The 17248-nt window shown below is 49.1% G+C and overlaps 1 protein-coding gene across 35 annotated transcripts in view; it reads right to left on the bottom strand.

Annotated features, from left to right (window-relative positions):
• CLASP1 (cytoplasmic linker associated protein 1) overlaps window positions 1-17248 on the bottom strand; it is a 2584612-nt gene that overhangs the window by 1689744 nt on the left and 877620 nt on the right. For 20 of the 35 annotated variants that reach the window (XM_069616701.1, XM_069616702.1, XM_069616704.1 and 17 more), the window contains 2 exons: window positions 12376-12546; window positions 11569-11592 (listed from right to left, as the gene is read on the bottom strand). In XM_069616701.1, the coding sequence (XP_069472802.1) occupies window positions 11569-11592; window positions 12376-12546 (195 nt within the window). The remainder of the gene's footprint in view (window positions 1-11568; window positions 11593-12375; window positions 12547-17248) is intronic. The other 15 variants (XM_069616712.1, XM_069616727.1, XM_069616703.1 and 12 more) reach the window with 1 other exon arrangement.

The raw sequence follows: 17248 nt of genomic DNA, 5'->3' as shown, positions 1-17248 counted from the left end.
ATGAGCTTAGCTAGCACCACATTAAGGTCCCATCCTGGCGGTGGGTTTGAAATAGGAGGGTGAAGTCTCTTTACTCCTTCCATGAAGGCTTTAACTACTGGTACTTTCCACCACGACACCTTGTTATGGGATGTGGTGTAAGCCGAGAGGGCTGCCAGGTGTACTTTCAGAGAGTTAAAAACCAATCCTGCATCGAGCAGGTGGAGCATGTATGTCACGACGTTGGAAGGAGTGCAATCAACAGGGTTGATTTGTCTATTCTGGCACCAAATAACAAATCTTTTCCACTTGTCAAAGTAACAGTGCCTTGTGTTTGGTTTCCTGGATTCTTTTAGGATGTCCATACACCTCTGTGGTAAATTGAGATGTCCAAACTCTATGACCTCAGGAGCCATGCTGCCAGGTTCATCGAGTTGGGTTGCTGGTGCACTGTTTGACCTTGTTGCTGGGACAGTAGGTTGTACCAGGCTGGAAGTTTAATGGGCTCGCACACCGCCATCCTGCGTAGGTGTGGAAACCATGGTTGTCTCGCCCACATGGGAGCAACTAGGATGAGCGTCATCGATTCCTTGTTCATCTTGTACACCACCTTCCTGATGAGAGGAGTTGGTGGAAAAGCGTACGCAAACATCCCTGGCCAGTTCATCCACAGGGCGTTCCCTTGGGAGTCTGGCTGGGGGAACCTGGATGCAAATCCTGGGCATTGTTTGTTTTTGCTTGTGGCGAATAAGTCTATAGTGGGGAAACCCCACCGAGAGAAGAGATCTTCTACGATTTCTCTGTGAAGTACCCATTCGTGTTCTTCTGGGAGGGAGTCTCTGCTTAGAGCATCCGCTAGGGAATTGAGCTCCCCTGGAACATGTTGCGATGACAGGAAGATGTTCCGTCTGAGTGCCCATATCCAGATTTTCTGGGCAAGCTTGGACAGATTTGGCGAACGAGTCCCTCCTTGCTTGTTCAGATAGAACATGGCTGTCGTGCTGTCCGTCCGGATCTGCACCGACAGGTTTAGTAGATGGGGCTCGAACGCCCAGAGCGCTCGGAATACTGCCAGAAGCTCTAGGAGGTTGATGTGGTTCTTGGCTACTGAGTGAGACCAGAGACCCTGAGCTGTGTGGTGGAGATGGTGAGCTCCCCACCCAGTCAGGCATGCATCTGTAGTCACCACTGCCTGTATTTCGGGATCGTAAAAGGGTTTTCCCCTTGCGAGATTCTCTCTTGTCCACCAGTGTAGGCTCTGTACAAGTGTTGGCGAAACGACCACTAGATCGTCCCACTGACCACTTGCCTGAGACCACTGTTTCGCCAACCATTCCTGCATGGGACGCATGCGCAGTCGCGCGTGGGGGACCAGGTAAATGCATGACGCCATCATGCCCAGTAAACGCATTGCTTTGCGTACCGTTATTTGTTGACCGGACTGATAATGTGGAATTTGCAGTAGTATATTCCGAATTCTTTCTTCCGAAGGGAAGGTCAACCCTTCCTGAGTATCTAGGATTGCTCCTAGGAACTGTTTTGAGGTGCTTGGCACAAGGCTTGACTTCTTCTCGTTGATTGAGAAGCCTAATTCGTGGAGGAGGTCGATAGTCCTTTGAATGTTTGTCCTGCAAATTCCTGGGGTTTCCCCCGTTATGAGCCAGTCGTCCAGATAAGGGTACACTGGGATTGCCTCCCTGCGTAGGTGTGCCGCTGCCACCGCCAGTACCTTGGTAAATACCCTTGGTGCTGAAGCTATCCCGAAGGGCAGTACCTTGAATTGGTAGTGGCGACTGTCCACCTTGAAGCGCAAGTACTTTCTGTGCGCCGGGAGCATGGAAATATGAAAATAAGCATCTTTCATATCCAAGGTTGCCATGTAATCCCCCTTTTTTAGGAGGGGGATTACCTCTTGTAGCGTGGTCATACGGAATTTTTGGGGCTTGACATACTTGTTGGCAGGCCGTAGGTCCAATACTGGGCGCATTGTCAAATCTTTCTTTGGCACAAGGAAGTAAGTTGAATAGATACCCTTGTTTACCTGGTGTCCTGGGACGAGTTCTATCGCGTCCTTTTCTAGCAGAATGGCGATCTCCTCGAGAAGGATTTTCTGATGTTCTAGGGAGTGTACTTTTTGTCGTGGAGAATGGTTCCGGGGACGCTGCAGTAATTCTATACAATATCCTGTGGACACTGTTGACAGCACCCATCTGTCTGAGGTGATCCCTTCCCAAGCCTGGGTGAAGTTGGAAATGCGTCCCCCTACTGGGGTTGCGTGAGAAGGGACCCTGAACTGAGCGTCACTGCTTTGGTGGAGGCGTGCCACCTCCCTTGTTGGGGCTGCCTCTGCCTCTCCCACGACCTCTTTTGTTACCCCTGCCGTAACTTTGGGTAGACTGCTGGCTGTTGTTCCACTGTGTACCCTGTCCCTGGGCATAGTTGCCTCTTTGTGAATTTTGGCCGCGAGGGCGACGAAAATTACTGTTCCCCCTCTGGTTAGGGGGTTTGTTGGTTAGTTGGCCAAGGGATTTAAGTGTTTCGTATTTGTCCTTGGCGTTTTTCAGTGCGTCTTCGACCGTTTTCCCAAACAATAGATCGGGTTCCACCGGCTTGTCTATTAATGAAGCCCGAGTTTCTGTTTTGAACCCCGACTGCCGTAACCACGCATGTCTCTTGATAACAGTACCTTCTGCTATCAATCTCCCTGCGTTGTCCGCGGCGTCGAAAGTTGCTTTCAATATGCAACCAGACACGGCTCTCCCTTCTGCCGAGATCCGAGCCAATTGGCCCTTTAACGGTTCAGGAGCAGAGGCTATGAGTGCCGCGACCTCTTCCCATTGATGGCAGTTGTAGCTGGCCAACAGGGTGGTGGAGTTAGCAATCCTTGCTTGGTAGGCGGACGTTGAGGCTACCTTCCTGCCAAACCCGTAAAGTTTCTTGTTCTCCTTGTCGGGAGGAGCTTCTGATGAAGATAAGGGTGTTCCAGCTCTCTTCCGAGTGTTGGTAACAACTAGGGAGTCTGGTTTAAGATATCCTCTTATATAGAGAGGGTCAGACTGGGCTGCCCGGAAAAGTTTTTCGACCCTGGGGTTGACTGCTCTGGTGAGGTTTGGGTTCACCAGGGACGGATCTATTCTTCGTTGGATAGATTTAAAGATAGGGATGGTCTGAGCGACCGGCCTCCTCTCTCCCACCAACTCTTCTGCGAAGTCCCTTTCCTCCTGTACACCGTGGGTGTCGATGTGAAAATGTTCTGCCGCGCGAGCGAGAACCTCATTAAGGAGGGGCTGGTTATCGACTGGCGAGTCGGTAACTGTGGCTTCGTTCTCTACCGGGGAATCTACTCTGTAAATTTCCTGCTCATCTTCTCCCTCCCCCTGGTCCTCATCATCCGCATAGTATTCCGTCCCGGTTTGTTCCTCCATCATTCCAAACTCCTGGTCCCCCTCAGGGAAAGGCTCTCCTAGGTACCTGGGGTGTGGAGTAGAGTATGGAGTAGAGTAAGGCTGTACCTCGAAGGCTTCAGGTCCTTCGAACCGGGCCCTTTTACTTAGGGGGATGGGATCAGTGGAACCTGAGGGCGTGGCCCCCTGAGGGTCATACGAGAGGAAATGCTCTGGATTCTTGTCGTAAAAATCAGCCAAGGAAGACATCCTTGACATGACCCTGTCTATGTCTTCGCTGGACCATTCTTTGGAGCAGGGGATGACTTTAGTAGGCAATTTAGGGGACTTATCAAGGGTACCCTTGCTGGAAGTTGATCTCTCAGTAGACTTGTATTTGTTTGTCTGCTTAGGGGGGAAGGATGGTCTTACAGGAGTGGAAGAATGTGCTTTCCGCTGTTTCCCCCCCTCCCCGTGCGTGGAAAAATGTTTTCCCTGTCCCTTGGAGGCCTCGGGGACTTTCGACGCCTGGCGTCGAGGATCGGGAGAGGTATCTGTGTCTTTCGAGCGTGGGGCCTCGCTGGTGTCAACTGCGGGCTCCGTCTCTTGGAGCGCGGCCTGGGGGTGGAAGTCGTCTTTGTCCTCCGACGATCGAACTTCCATTAGTCTAGGGAGCGAGGCACTCTTGGCAAGAGTGGATGATTGCCTTGCGTCATGAGGCGATCTCGATCGAGAGCGCCCAGAGGACACCGAGTCGGACCGTTCTATCTGTGCCTCTTTCCGAGAAGTCGACGTCGAGGTTCGGTTGGATTTAGTGTGCTTAGTGTGTGAAGGGTGTGTAGCACTTGCGTCGCCGGGGGTCTTCCCCATAGCCGCCCTGCCGGACGACCTTCCGAGGTCGGGGACCTGCGCTCGGCTGTCTTTCGACGCCGTAATGCCCTCGCCGTCCGAAAGTACGGCGTCGCTGCCATCGCTGAAGGCGCCCTCCGCTGCCATGGCCGCCTGCCTGGCGTGGTGGGCCCAACGCTTTGTCGAACGGTCCTTAAGTGTCTTAGGTTTAAACCTACTACACGCTCTGCAGTTCGCTTCGGGGTGGTCCCTCGGCAAGCAGAGGTTGCACGTGGCGTGCCTGTCGACCCAAGGGTATTTGCGGTTGCACTTGGGGCAGAATTGGAAAGGGGTACCCTCCATACGCACCTTGAGGCAGCGGGCTGATAAGTGTAGGAAATATATAAGTGTATGTATATACCAAGAGTGAAGAGTATGTACCACCCCCCACTCTCCCTACTTGCAGGGCCGAGGCCAGCGGCCTACTAGGCCCGGGCCGAGGCCAGCGGCCTTCCGAGGCCCAGATCCGTCATGCAGCAGCCGACGGTCGATGTCTTCTCCAGCCGTCGTCGAGTGTCGACGTTGGTGTGGGGAAGGATGTCAAAGAAGAACTAGTTACTCTTACCTTGTAACGTTCTTTCGATGGGATGTTCCTCCGACGTATTCCTTATCTTAGATAGAAATCCTTCAGCTTTGCTGGCCTCGGAAAATTTTTTCGCCAGAGGGCGCTGCGCGTCGATGATCGCCGAGTCGATGACCCTCGACGGCCTCCGTGCCGACGTCGACGTCATCCTGCCTATAAAGGCCGCGCGCAGCGTCCGTTGCTCAGTTCCGTTTTGTAGTCCCCAGTAATGTTTTTGGATTAGACTAATCACCTTGAAGGAGCATAGGCTGCAAACCCACAGGAAGTCATACTGCGGGGATGGATGGGAGGGTCGATAAGGAATACGTCGGAGGAACATCCCATCGAAAGAACGTTACAAGGTAAGAGTAACTAGTTCTTCGAAGGGATTGTGTCCTCCGACGTATTCCTTATCTTAGATAGACTCCCATAGCAGTGGTATTGTGACTGGAGGCGGGAGTAATAAAAGTTATGTTACCCTTCCAGAATGGACAGAGTGTAACACAGCCTTGCCGAATCTAGTTTCTTGACTAGAGGAGGAATCCAGGCTATAGAATTTGGTAAATGTATGTGCGGACGACCATGTGGCAGCCGCACATATATCTCGAATTGGCACCCCTCTTTGAAGGGCTGAGGATGTTGCGATACCCCTGGTAGAATGAGCCCTTAGATTTTGAGGAGGCTCCTTTCCTGCCAATTTGTAGCACTCCAGAATGGCTAAAATAATCCATCTGGAGATGGTTTGTTTTGTTATTGGAAGGCCCAACTTATGTCCTGCATAACCTACAAAGAGTTGGTCTGCTTGTCTGATCTTAGCCAATCTGCTGATATAGAAGCTCAAGGCTCGCTTAGGGTCCAGCCTGTGCAGTCTCTCTTCCTCCTTCCCCGGATGAGGAGGAGGGTAGAAAGAAGGTAATATAATCTTCTGAGTGATGTGAAACTCCGAGACTACCTTCGGGAGGAAGTTAGGCTTCACCTGAAGAACAACTTTGTCCTTGTAAAAGATTGTATGTGGAGGTTTACACGATAAGGCTTGCAACTCGCTAACCCTTCTAGCAGATGTCAATGCTATTAGCAAAACAGTTTTGAGGGTGAGAAGCTTCAATGAACAAGAGTGTAGTGGTTCAAAAGGGGCACCCTTTAGGAAGTTTAAAATTAGGTTTAAATCCCATAAGGGAACTTGAAAAGGTTTCGGGGGATAAACATTAGTTAATCCTTTTAGGTATTGTATTACCAATGGAATTTTGAAGTATGAAGGCTCCTCTGCAGTGCGCTTAAAGATTGATAGCGCTGCGAGATAGCCCTTAATTGTGCCAACCTGTAGGCCTGAATTAGCCAGGTAAAGTAAGAATGACAACACCATAGGTGTACCACAAGAAAAGGGTTCAATATTCTTTTCTCTGCACCAGCTGCAAAATTTGTTCCAACGGCAGCGGTATAGAGTTTTAGTTGCCGGCCTTCTGGCCGAAAGCAACACCTCCATAACATCATCCGGAAGGTCCCAATCCTTGTACCTCAACCTTTCAGACACCAAGCGTGAAGGTTGAGGGTCTTGATGGCTGGATGGAGAACCTGACCTTCCTTCTGCGAGAGAAGATCCTCTCTGTATGGCAGTCGAATTGGAGGGCAGATGGACATGTCTAGAAGGTCCGGGTACCACGTTCTCCTGGCCCAATCCGGGGCAATTAGGATCATGGTCTTCCGAAACCTTCTCAACCTCCTGATCATTTGAGGAATGACAGGGACCGGAGGGAACGCGTACAGAAGTGGGAACTCCCAGTCCACTACGAACGCATCTCCTAGAGCTCCTCTCGGGGGAAATTCCCTTGAGCAAAATCTGTCGCACTTCCTGTTGATACTGGTGGCGAACAGATCCACTTGAGGGGTTCCCCAAAGGGCGAAGATCTCTTGAAGGACTTCCTGAGCTATCTCCCACTCGTGAGAGACTGTGCTCTGCCTGCTCAGAGCGTCCGCTGTCAAGTTCTTCTCTCCGGCTAGGTGAATTGCCGATAGAGAGATTCCTTCCTGAATTGCCCAAAACCAGAGCTGCATCGCCTCTCTGCACAGTGGTAGTGAGCCTACGCCTCCTCTTTTGTTGAGGTAGTGCATGGCCACTGTATTGTCCGTCATTATTAGGACGTTTCTTCCCCGTACAGACGGCAGAAAAGCCTTCAGCGCTAGTCTGATGGCTCTCAGCTCCAACAGGTTGATATGTAGTCTGGACTCCGATGGAGACCAACGACCGCTGATGGTCAAGTCGTTGGCGTGAGCTCCCCACCCCGTGAGTGAGGCATCCGTGACTACTGTTATCTCCGGCCATGGTTGCCAAAACATTTCTCCTTTCAGGATGTTCTCCCGACAGGCCCACCACTGAAGGTCTCGGGCTACTTTGACCGGGATCCGAAGGAGATCTGTCATCCTTCCTGAGAACTGTGACCACTGAGTTCTCAGTGCCCACTGGAGGGATCTCATTCTCAGGCGAGCCTCCGGCACGAGGAATATGCAGGATGCCATGAGGCCTAGCAACCTCAGAAAGTCGTAGGCTGGGAGATATTGGGCATTCTGAAATCTGATGACCATCTGCAGAATATCTCGAGCCCTCACCTCTGGTGGCAAGGCTTTTCCCAGGGAAGTGTCCAGGACTGCTCCAATGAATTGGAGTCTCTGTGATGGTATCATCTGTGACTTCTTTAAATTGAGGGAGAAGCCCAGCTTGTGAAGGAAGTGGCAAACATAATCTAGTTGTCTCTGAGCCTGTTCCGAAGATACAGCTCTGATCAACCAATCGTCTAGGTAAGGGTAGACATGAATCCCTTCCCTCCTTAGACTTGCAGCCACAACCGACATTAGCTTGGTAAAGACCCTCGGGGCGGAGGTTAGCCCAAATGGCAGAACTCGAAATTGATAATGAGAGCTGCCAATTGCGAACCTCAGGTATCTCCTGTGCCTGGGATGGATCGGCACATGGAAATAAGCGTCCTGGAGGTCTAGAGATACCAACCAGTCCTGAAGCTGGAGGGCCTGAAGGATCTGAGAGAGAGTCACCATCTTGAACTTGTCCTTTCGGAGGAATTTGTTCAATTCCCGTAAGTCTAAGATGGGTCTCAGTCCTCCGTCCTTCTTCGGTATTATGAAGTAGGGGGAGTACCAACCCTTGTTCCTTTCCGCTACAGGTACCAGTTCTATGGCACCTTTCTCTAGCAGGTCTAAAACCTCCTGCAAGAGGAGCGGATCTGGAAGCTTCAAAGGGTTGTTCCCCGGTGGATGACTCTGAGGGATATGTAGGAAGGGCAGGCAGTAACCTTGGGCCACTGTCTCCAGAGCCCAAGCATCTGACGTAATAGCCTGCCATTCCGTCAGATGGTGAGTTAACCTGCCCCCTACTGGTGTTCTGTGAGGGGAGACCTCAGAGTGGTTTTGAAGCGGCTGATGCAGTTGCCGAAGGTAAAGTGGCTCCTGCTCCTGCGGGTGCGGCTTTCTTTCCCCTACCCCGTCCACCACGGGTAAATCTTCCTTGGCCTCTTTGAGCCGGTCGTCCCCTGCCCCTTCCATATGAGGAATAGTAACGAAAGGACCGTCCTCTCCACGATGATCCCGAAGGACGAAAGGTATTCTGACGGATAGCAGCTCCCAATGACTTGGCTGCTGCCTTGGACGTTTGCAGTTTCTCCAAACTGTCATCCGCCTTCTTTCCAAAGAGGGTAGAACCGTCAAAGGGCATATTCAAAAGCCTGGTCTGCACGTCAGAGGCAAAACCAGACTTCCTCAACCACGCATGCCTGCGGATTGTGGTACTTGCCGCCATGGCCCTGCTGATACTGTCAGCAGAATCTAGGCCAGTTTGTAGGGTCTCGCACATCGCATCTTTACCATCCCTGATGATGTTTAAAAATGCGTCCCTTTCCTCTCCTTCTTGGAGGCAGTCAGCCGCTGATGAAGCGCACTCCCAAAGGGTGTGGCTGAACCTAGCGAGCGTACAGGTCGCGTTAATAGACTTTAACGCCATGCTACAGGCAGAAAAAACCTTCTTAGCCATGGCATCATACTTTTTGTCATCCCTATCCTGCGGAGCAGTGGGGTATGCAGATGTGCTGCCTGATGAGGTTGCAGCCTGTACAACCAAGCTCTCAGGAGTAGGGTGTTTTGACAAATATTCAGGGTCAGAACTAGCCACCCTGTATTTTGTTGACAGTTTTTTATTTACTGCCGGGATAATTTCTGGCGTTTCCCAGTTTGTCAAAATCCTTCTCTGTAGAGCAGAGTGAAATGGAACCACAGGATCCTCCTGTGGGCCCTTGTCCAGTATGTCAGTGAGGTCATCCTGCTGAAAGGCAGGAGAAGGTGCAGACCAACCCATAAATTCTATGATTCTAGACATCAGAGCTCTATATGGAGTCTCCGCATGTTCTCCTGGGTCTGGTTTGATAAATTCTGCTTCAGGAGAAGTGTCCAAGCCACTAGCTTCCTGAAGTGCATCCTGAAGATTTTTTAATCTTCCTTCCTCAGAGGCGAAAGTCTCTGGCTCTGGTGATGTGGTCCTCTGTAAATCAATATCTTGGTCTGAATCCTCCCTTTCCTCAAAAATCGAGGTTAAAGGGGGATACATTGGTTTTTGGAATGGTATAAACCCCATTTCCAATGCAGAAGGAGCCATCATCACAGGCCTTGAAAACGTCGATGTCGTCGACACCGACGTGAAAGTACTCGAAGGCGCCGTGAAAAGCGTCGAGAAATGTGTACTAGGCCTCGAAGAACTCGAAAGGATCGGAGTCCTGCTCGAGAACGACGTCGACGTTCTCGGCGTCGAGTCGGAGGTCTTTTGTCTAACCGTTGGCTGTGGAGTAGCCGTGGTTCTTTCCTTCACCGGCGTCGATATCGGCGTCGACGTCGGCTCGATCGACTGATGCGCCGATGAATCCTTCGACAACGGCGTCGATGGCGCCGACCTCTGTTTCGAAGGAGTTTTCGACGATGGCGTCGATGATGCTTTATCTCCCGATGGCTCGAGGCGCTTTCGGGTTGACTTTTCCGCCGGGTACTGCGACTCGCGGCGTTTAGATTTTTTGGGTTTTTTACCCGGGGTATCACCCTCAGCTGTCTTCGAGGGGGACGAGGCCGCTTTCTCGAAGACGCTTAGCATCTTTTTCCTGAATTCCTCCCACTCAGCTTGCGAGCTGCGTTTTGTGGGGCAATGAACTCTCTCAGGAGAACTCGACGAAGATGACGAAGGGGATCTCCTACGTCTCTTCTTCGAGTGTCTCGATGTCGACGAGTGGTGGGAGCCACTTCGTGATCTAGATCGAGAGTGTTTTTTATGGTGAGGAGACGAACGTCTCGACTCTACCGAAGAAGCTTTCGAGGAAGTTAAAGTTGACCTACCTCTCTCGAGCTTCCCCCTACGCTCCTTCAAGGCTTTCGCCGTCATGGAAAGGCATTCCTCACACTCCGAACTCTGGTGCGTGATTCCCAGACACCACAAACAGACCCTGTGAGGGTCCGTCAACGACATTTTCTTCCCGCAGTCTCGGCACTTTTTGAAACCGGACCGAGGGGTCGTCGGGTCGGAGGAGGATGCCATCGATATCGAGGTAAATAGTAGTTATTATATACGTTATCTTGACGAGAACTGAGCAACGGTGTTCCGAGGCACAACGAAGCGCGGAAAAACGGAACTGAGCAACGGACGCTGCGCGCGGCCTTTATAGGCAGGATGACGTCGACGTCGGCACGGAGGCCGTCGAGGGTCATCGACTCGGCGATCATCGACGCGCAGCGCCCTCTGGCGAAAAAATTTTCCGAGGCCAGCAAAGCTGAAGGATTTCTATCTAAGATAAGGAATACGTCGGAGGACACAATCCCTTCGAATAATAAATTTCAATTATTAGCAAAAGTATGGCTAAGGCCAGGGGACTCCGCAAGATGCTTCCGACCAGTATGGCGGAAAAAAACAATCTGAGGATCCTAGACGCGTGAGGGATCTTGGGTACAGTGGACGTCACACTAGGGATAGTATTACTGGCACGCCTGTGTCGACGCCCATTTTCGAGTTTCGAAAAACAAACTGTAATACTCGGCAGCTTCCACTAGATGTCGGCCTATGCACAGCATGTGATCTAAGCAGATTCCACAAGCCTCAGAAATATATATATATATATTGAACTGCAAAGTCTGCATTCAGAGTTTTCCAAAAATAAAACATTGTTTCAAATTAAGCTGTAGTGAAAGCTGGGCTTATAGCATGCTGATGTTTCTTCCATATCCTTTTAAAATTCACCCCTTCAAACATGCTCAATTACACACTAGTTGGAAGGCCTCTCAGCGGATATTTGCTTTTTTGAAGTGGGATTGCATAGGTATAAACTAAATGGATAGATGACCAAATTAAATTCTATCAAAAGCAATATTCAAACATTAATATTGTTGCATTGCAAGACAGATTGAAGAGTTGTACTGCAGAGTCAATCCAGGGGCTGCATTGTTCCTGCCTGAAAATGGTAATAGTACTCTACAACTGCAGATCAACACAATGTTGGATGAAATAGTCACTATACCAGTGTATACTTGCATGGTTTAGTGAAGACAAATGAGCTTACCAATGTTCTCATGAGTTAAAGAGGACAGACAACCATGCAACAAGTCATGCAGATAACCAGTGAGCACAGATGAGAACCAGCTAGAGATACACTGTGACAAATACTGACCAGGTAATAGTACAGAGCAGGAGACAGACCCTAGTTACAGAAACATACTGCTTACCATCAGGTTTAGAAGTAGTACCATCTTATAGCAAAGTTAAGAAAAAAAAGCAGGGAAAGGGGTGGATAGGGAAAGGTTAGTAGAATTAGAAGTGGAAGGTTGGTACATTTGCAAGGAAAATAAAAAGGTTTACAGATTGGAAAAAAAAGAAAACAGTACTGCAGGTATATAGCAAATATACATCAAGGATTGAAGCACAAGCAACTTTAGGTGAGCATTATATACACAGAATTATTACACAAACCCAATTACTCTTGGTAGTTTGAACTGCATTTCCAACACTGGCTTTAAAAGCATCTAAAATCACCTAGTGGCAAAGGGAAGATTTGCCAAAATACAGCATGGGGACATGTGTGAGGCATGCCACAATGTGGGTCCTGAGATGTCTAATCAATAGCAAGGAAAGACACACCTAAGAGAAGAATAAAAAAAAACCTTAAAGCATCTACTGCCCTTTAATAATTCTTTTGTGCCTACCATTACAAAACACCTTTACATTACCTTGGCTACCGCAAATGGTTTGTCAGCTATGCAATAGATAATGCTTAAACTCACAATAGAAAAGCAGAACGATTCACAAAGTGCAAACATCACTGGTGACTATAGGTTCACTATTTCAATTACAAAACCTTTGCTTCTCAGGCCATGCAAAATAACACCCAGATAAGACTGAAATCCACTTTTTACTAGGCAAAGGGAAAAGGTTTTCTTGTCTGCACAATGTCAAATTGGCAAGGCATAACGGTCAACATAACCCACCCAAGGCAGACTCTGCTAAAATTAAACACAGAAAAGGCATGCTTTTACCTAGCGATGCATAGGATCCTGGAGGGAGCGCTGCAGCAGAACTGAAGGAAACGGAAGCTGCAGGTGCAGTCACTTTAGACTTGGCAGTGGCTGCTGCATTCACATCAATGTCGCTGCGGGATCGCTGTAATGATCCTGGATTTGACACAGATTTTGTACTAACAGTAGAGGCTAAAATGGGAGGAAAAAACAAAAAGGAACCTTAAAAGGTCAGCATCTTATTTGATTAAATTCAATTTGACCCGTTTTCTGATAAGGCTGCAGTTATTTGGTAAAAACCAAGAAATGGGAGGCTGTGGCTTACATCTCGACATGCAATGGCACAAAGGAACACATCATTTGAATTATTTACAACAGTTTTCATTGAAGACGAACTATACTTTGCAAATACTGTATAGTGATCATGTTCTTCAAGCGCAGAGCAATGGAGTAAAGATTTGAACCCAAAGCAGACAAATGCTTCCAAACAAATCAGTCTTCTTTCCTACAATATAAAACAAAACCTCAAATCAATTATATTCCATACAATGCAACACTGGCTCACAGTGGTATGTTAATGGCACTGGAGAGCAATATCTTCCTGTAGAACTCAAACCAAGTGTTTGTGTACTTGAATCTGTTTCGTCCTTGTTAAGCTCCTTAACTAAAAGCTTGACCACATTTCTCAAGAGCAACAAGTAATGATCTAATGCTGATTTTACAGAAATAACATGCATATATATTTTTTAAATAGTGAATGGTGGACCAAGTCTAAGGTAGGACATAATAGCATTGGCACAAAAGTTACTTTGTTCACCAAGATTTTATGGCCTCTTAAACATACGACGCCAAGAATATCTAAATCATTGAATGAACTTCAATTACGCACTAGCTTTGCCATCTACTACTGTTCAGTCCGCTGGGAATTGCCTTTTATATTGGATGCCTTTGGGGGAAAGATAATCTCATTCCCATAATTTGCCAGAGGCAAGGAGAATGTGAGTCAGACGTAGGGAAGAGCACCCTCGCAGACTGGACACCCTCTGAAGTCCTCTGACTACGACATGTGCCGGGGAGGAGTGTGGCGCCAGAGGACAGAGTACCTGATTAAGATAAAAAAAACAGAAGACAAAAGACAGAAATCAGTATCCGGGGAACAACGTGTGGAATTAGAAGGGCAAAGCCAACCCCGGGAGCGCTGGTTTAAGCGGTCCGTTCCCGTCGATGCGGAAAAGGGGACTCGGGAGTGGCGCCGGTGGGCGGAATCAGGGGAGCACATGCTCCCAGGGACGCACCTCTAAATTTAAAGGGGAAGAAGGTTTTTTCTGGTGAAAAAGGTTGTCTCCCATCCCTAGCGAGGGACGCCCATGCAGTATGGAGGAAAGGGATGGGACGTAGGAGATATTGGTCACTATTCAGAGTGAATGGACATTGGTCAGGTCCAACCAAGTTGTTTTGAAGAAATTGGCATCTAGGCCCTGATGAAGACGTCGGAGGGTGTCTCCACCCTGAACCTCTCCCTCCATCTTCAAAAATTAAAGCTGGTTACGCCAGAGCTTATTGCAGAGACACTGTGCAGGGGAGATTGGATGTGCTCCCTGCATCTAAAGGACACGTATCAACACCTCCCAATTTGGCAGCCTCCTCAGTCCTATCTATGGTTCAGGATCATGAGCTTCCATTTCCAATAAAAGGTTCAACCCTTCGGCCTCAACTCAACCCCTGGGGACTTTACCAGACTGAGTGCAATGACAGCCCTTCTCAAGGCCCCATGTCACGACGTCTACCCGTACTTGGACGACTGGCTCGTCGGGGCAAGATCCCCGGAGGCAGTCCAGCACACTTCTTCCGCCCTCATGAACAGACTCCACGAACTGGGATTTTCCATCAATCTCAAGAAGTCACAGCTGCAGCCTACGCAAAGTCTGACTTTCCTGGGCCTCATTTAGAACACAAGCTCCGAGAGTTTTTTCCCCTCGGAGGGCAAGATCACAACCATCAAGAGGGCCCACAGGTCAATTTCTTAGAGAGGCGACCTCAGCCTGGTGGTACCAGCATCTCTTGGGTATCGTGGCAGGGTTCCTACTGGCAGTACCTCACATGAGGCTAAAAATGAGGAGGTTGCAGCTGCACTTCACAGCCTCATGAAATCAGTAGCAGGGCTCGCAAGCTGAGCTTGTCAGCATTCCTTCTTTTCTCCACCAGGACCAGACAGATAGGCCCTTCCGGCAAGTAGCACCGCAAGTGACCATCACCACGGATTCCTCCTTGGACGGTTGGGGGGCTACCCTGGACAACCACAGCGTCCATTGAGTCTGGTCCCTCCAAGAGCAGGAGGCCCATATCAATTGGCTAGAGCTCAAAGCTATCTGGCTCATTCTCAAAGCTTGTCTACCACTTATCAGTGGCAAGATAATACTCATTCAAACGGACAACTCCACCAGCATGTATTACATCAAAAAGCAGGGTAGCACCAGGTCCCCGCCTCTGTGCAGCCTAGCAGTCAGCATTTGGAGTGGGCCCTGGAGAACAACATTTACTTGAGCACAATCGACCTCCCAGGGGAGTCCAACATGGAGGCGGACAGGCTCAACAGACTGGGAGCGGGCAATTACGAATGGCAATTGAACGATCAGGTCCTTCAGAGGATCTTTATCAGATGGGGCATCCTCAAGTGGATCTTTTTGCCACCTGGTACAACAGGAAATGCCCTCAGTTTGCGTCTTGGCAGGGACAGGGCCCCGGGTCCCTGGGCGACGCATTGGAGTTACAGTGGAACAGCATGAACGCATATGCATTTCCTCCCACTCCTAGGGTTCACAGGGTGATCTGCAAGATAAGAAAATCACGGCACCTCAGCATCATTCTAATAGCTCCTTTGTGGCCTGCGAGACCATGGTTCTCTAAGCTGCTCAACCTCTCTGACAAGCCTCTCATTCACCTTCCATTGGGCCCTGCCCATCTTCTATCACAGCAGGGAGGCAGGGTCATCTACCCCACTCTGCATAAGTTAGCCCTCGCAGCGTGGTCCCTGAGCAGGTCACACAAAAGCATCTGTGGCTGTCACAAGCAAACCTAGACATCATACAGGGTGCTAGGCGCAATGCTACTAGGAGCCAGTACAAAAGCAAATGTACTAGGTTTTGCCACTGGGTGGAATCAAAGGAGGTTGACCCGCTTACGTGCACGTTGGATGATATAATATCCTTCTCTGCACACCACACACAATCAGGAGTGCAAACAGACACATGCCGTACCTTTCTGGCAGCCATAGGAGACTATGGTAACTCTGAGGAGGGTGTGTTCTCTTCCTACAACCCGGTGGTTAAGTGACATCTGGCGGGCCTCACCAGGCTCTACCCTCCTATCGAGAAACCACACCCGGTGTAGGACCTCAATGTAGTGTTGGGCGCCCTTGCGGACAAACCTTTTGAACCTAAGGTGGTCAGCAGACATCAGACTAGTCACCATTAAAACAATTCTCTTGGTGGGTCTTACTTCTGCACGTAGGGTTCGCGAAATCCAGGCACTGGTGGCTTCAGAACTTTACACTACTTTTCACAGTGATGAGGTGGTCCTGAGAACGCATCCTGTGTTACCTAAAGTAGTCTCTGCGTTCCACTAAAATATTTTGTTACCTACTTTCTTTGCAGACCCCAATGACGATGCTCAAAGGGTCTTGCACTGTCCAGATGAAATTCTATCTGGACAGGACCAAGAGCTTACGCAAGTCGGAGGTTCTCTGTCACCTTTGGGGATCAATGCCGGGTTATCAGGCTTCCAACGCCTCTATAGCAAGCTGGATGATTTTGGCCATCAAGGAGGCCTATGAGGGGCAGCACAAGCCACTTCCAGCGAACATGCATGCCCATGCTATCAGAGCCAAGGCCATGGCGGTCGCATTCCAGAGGCATGTCATCAGCAGGGCGGCCACGTGGGCCACTCCTTCGGCCTTCTGCAAGCACTATTGTTTGGATGCCAGCTCTAGGTCAGACGCAGCTTTCGGACAGACAGTACTAAGGAACTTTTTCTCTTAAGGAGGATCACCGCTCCACCCTGGGTCTACATTAAGTTGAAATCGCCAATGCAGTATGGATGAAAGGGGACAGGACGTAGGAGCAATTAAAAGTTACTCACCGTAGTGACTACTCCTAGTCCATATTCCCCTTTCCTCCATAGGTCCTACCATCCGCTCCCCCCTTATAAAACTGGTGTCATTAGGCAATGGTAATATTGTCGACGCGTCAATGGGGACTGAATGGCGCAGGTGGGAGGAGTCAGGGGAGCGCATGCTCCCAGTGCCACACCCCGCGCTCCTAAATTTAAAGGGGAAGGGACACCCATGCAGTATGGAGGAAAGGGAATTATGGACTAGGAGTACGTTAGTCACTACGGTGAGTAACTTCTAATTTCTGTCACAAATAAAACAAAAGCTTGTTTTGTAGGACCTTTCTCTTGAGTAAAAACGTTATGTAAGGAATACGAAATTTACAAGTGGCATGTGTAGGAATCCCCCATTTCACTTGAGGACATTTTTTTTAACATAGCGGTCATCCTCTTTACCAATGCATAATTAAAAATCTCACCATTAGTGTCACCATACGGGAGTGAAAACCTCAAACCAAATGAACAAAATTCCTGCACCAAAAGAGACTGGATTTTTATTTTATACATTGATTATAATGCACAGTGACATACATCACCATTAACGATACAGTGGCATGTGTATATGAACTGGCCCCAACTACAAATAATCTAAGTGATAGAATGGTGGGGGAAGAACAAATGTGAATAAAATTTCCTTGAAAGTGACTCGCTACTTTAACTATTCCAGTTCCTGTTCTTGCTGGATTAAGACATATGTGAAGTTGAGAAATATTGCATGAACCACAGA

Source organism: Ambystoma mexicanum, chromosome 9, assembly GCF_040938575.1.
Source record: "Ambystoma mexicanum isolate Mex_15411 chromosome 9, UKY_AmexF1_1, whole genome shotgun sequence".
Classification (NCBI taxonomy): domain Eukaryota; kingdom Metazoa; phylum Chordata; class Amphibia; order Caudata; family Ambystomatidae; genus Ambystoma; species Ambystoma mexicanum.
Note: the sequence above shows the minus strand (reverse complement) of the source record. Positions and strands in the feature narration are given on the sequence as shown.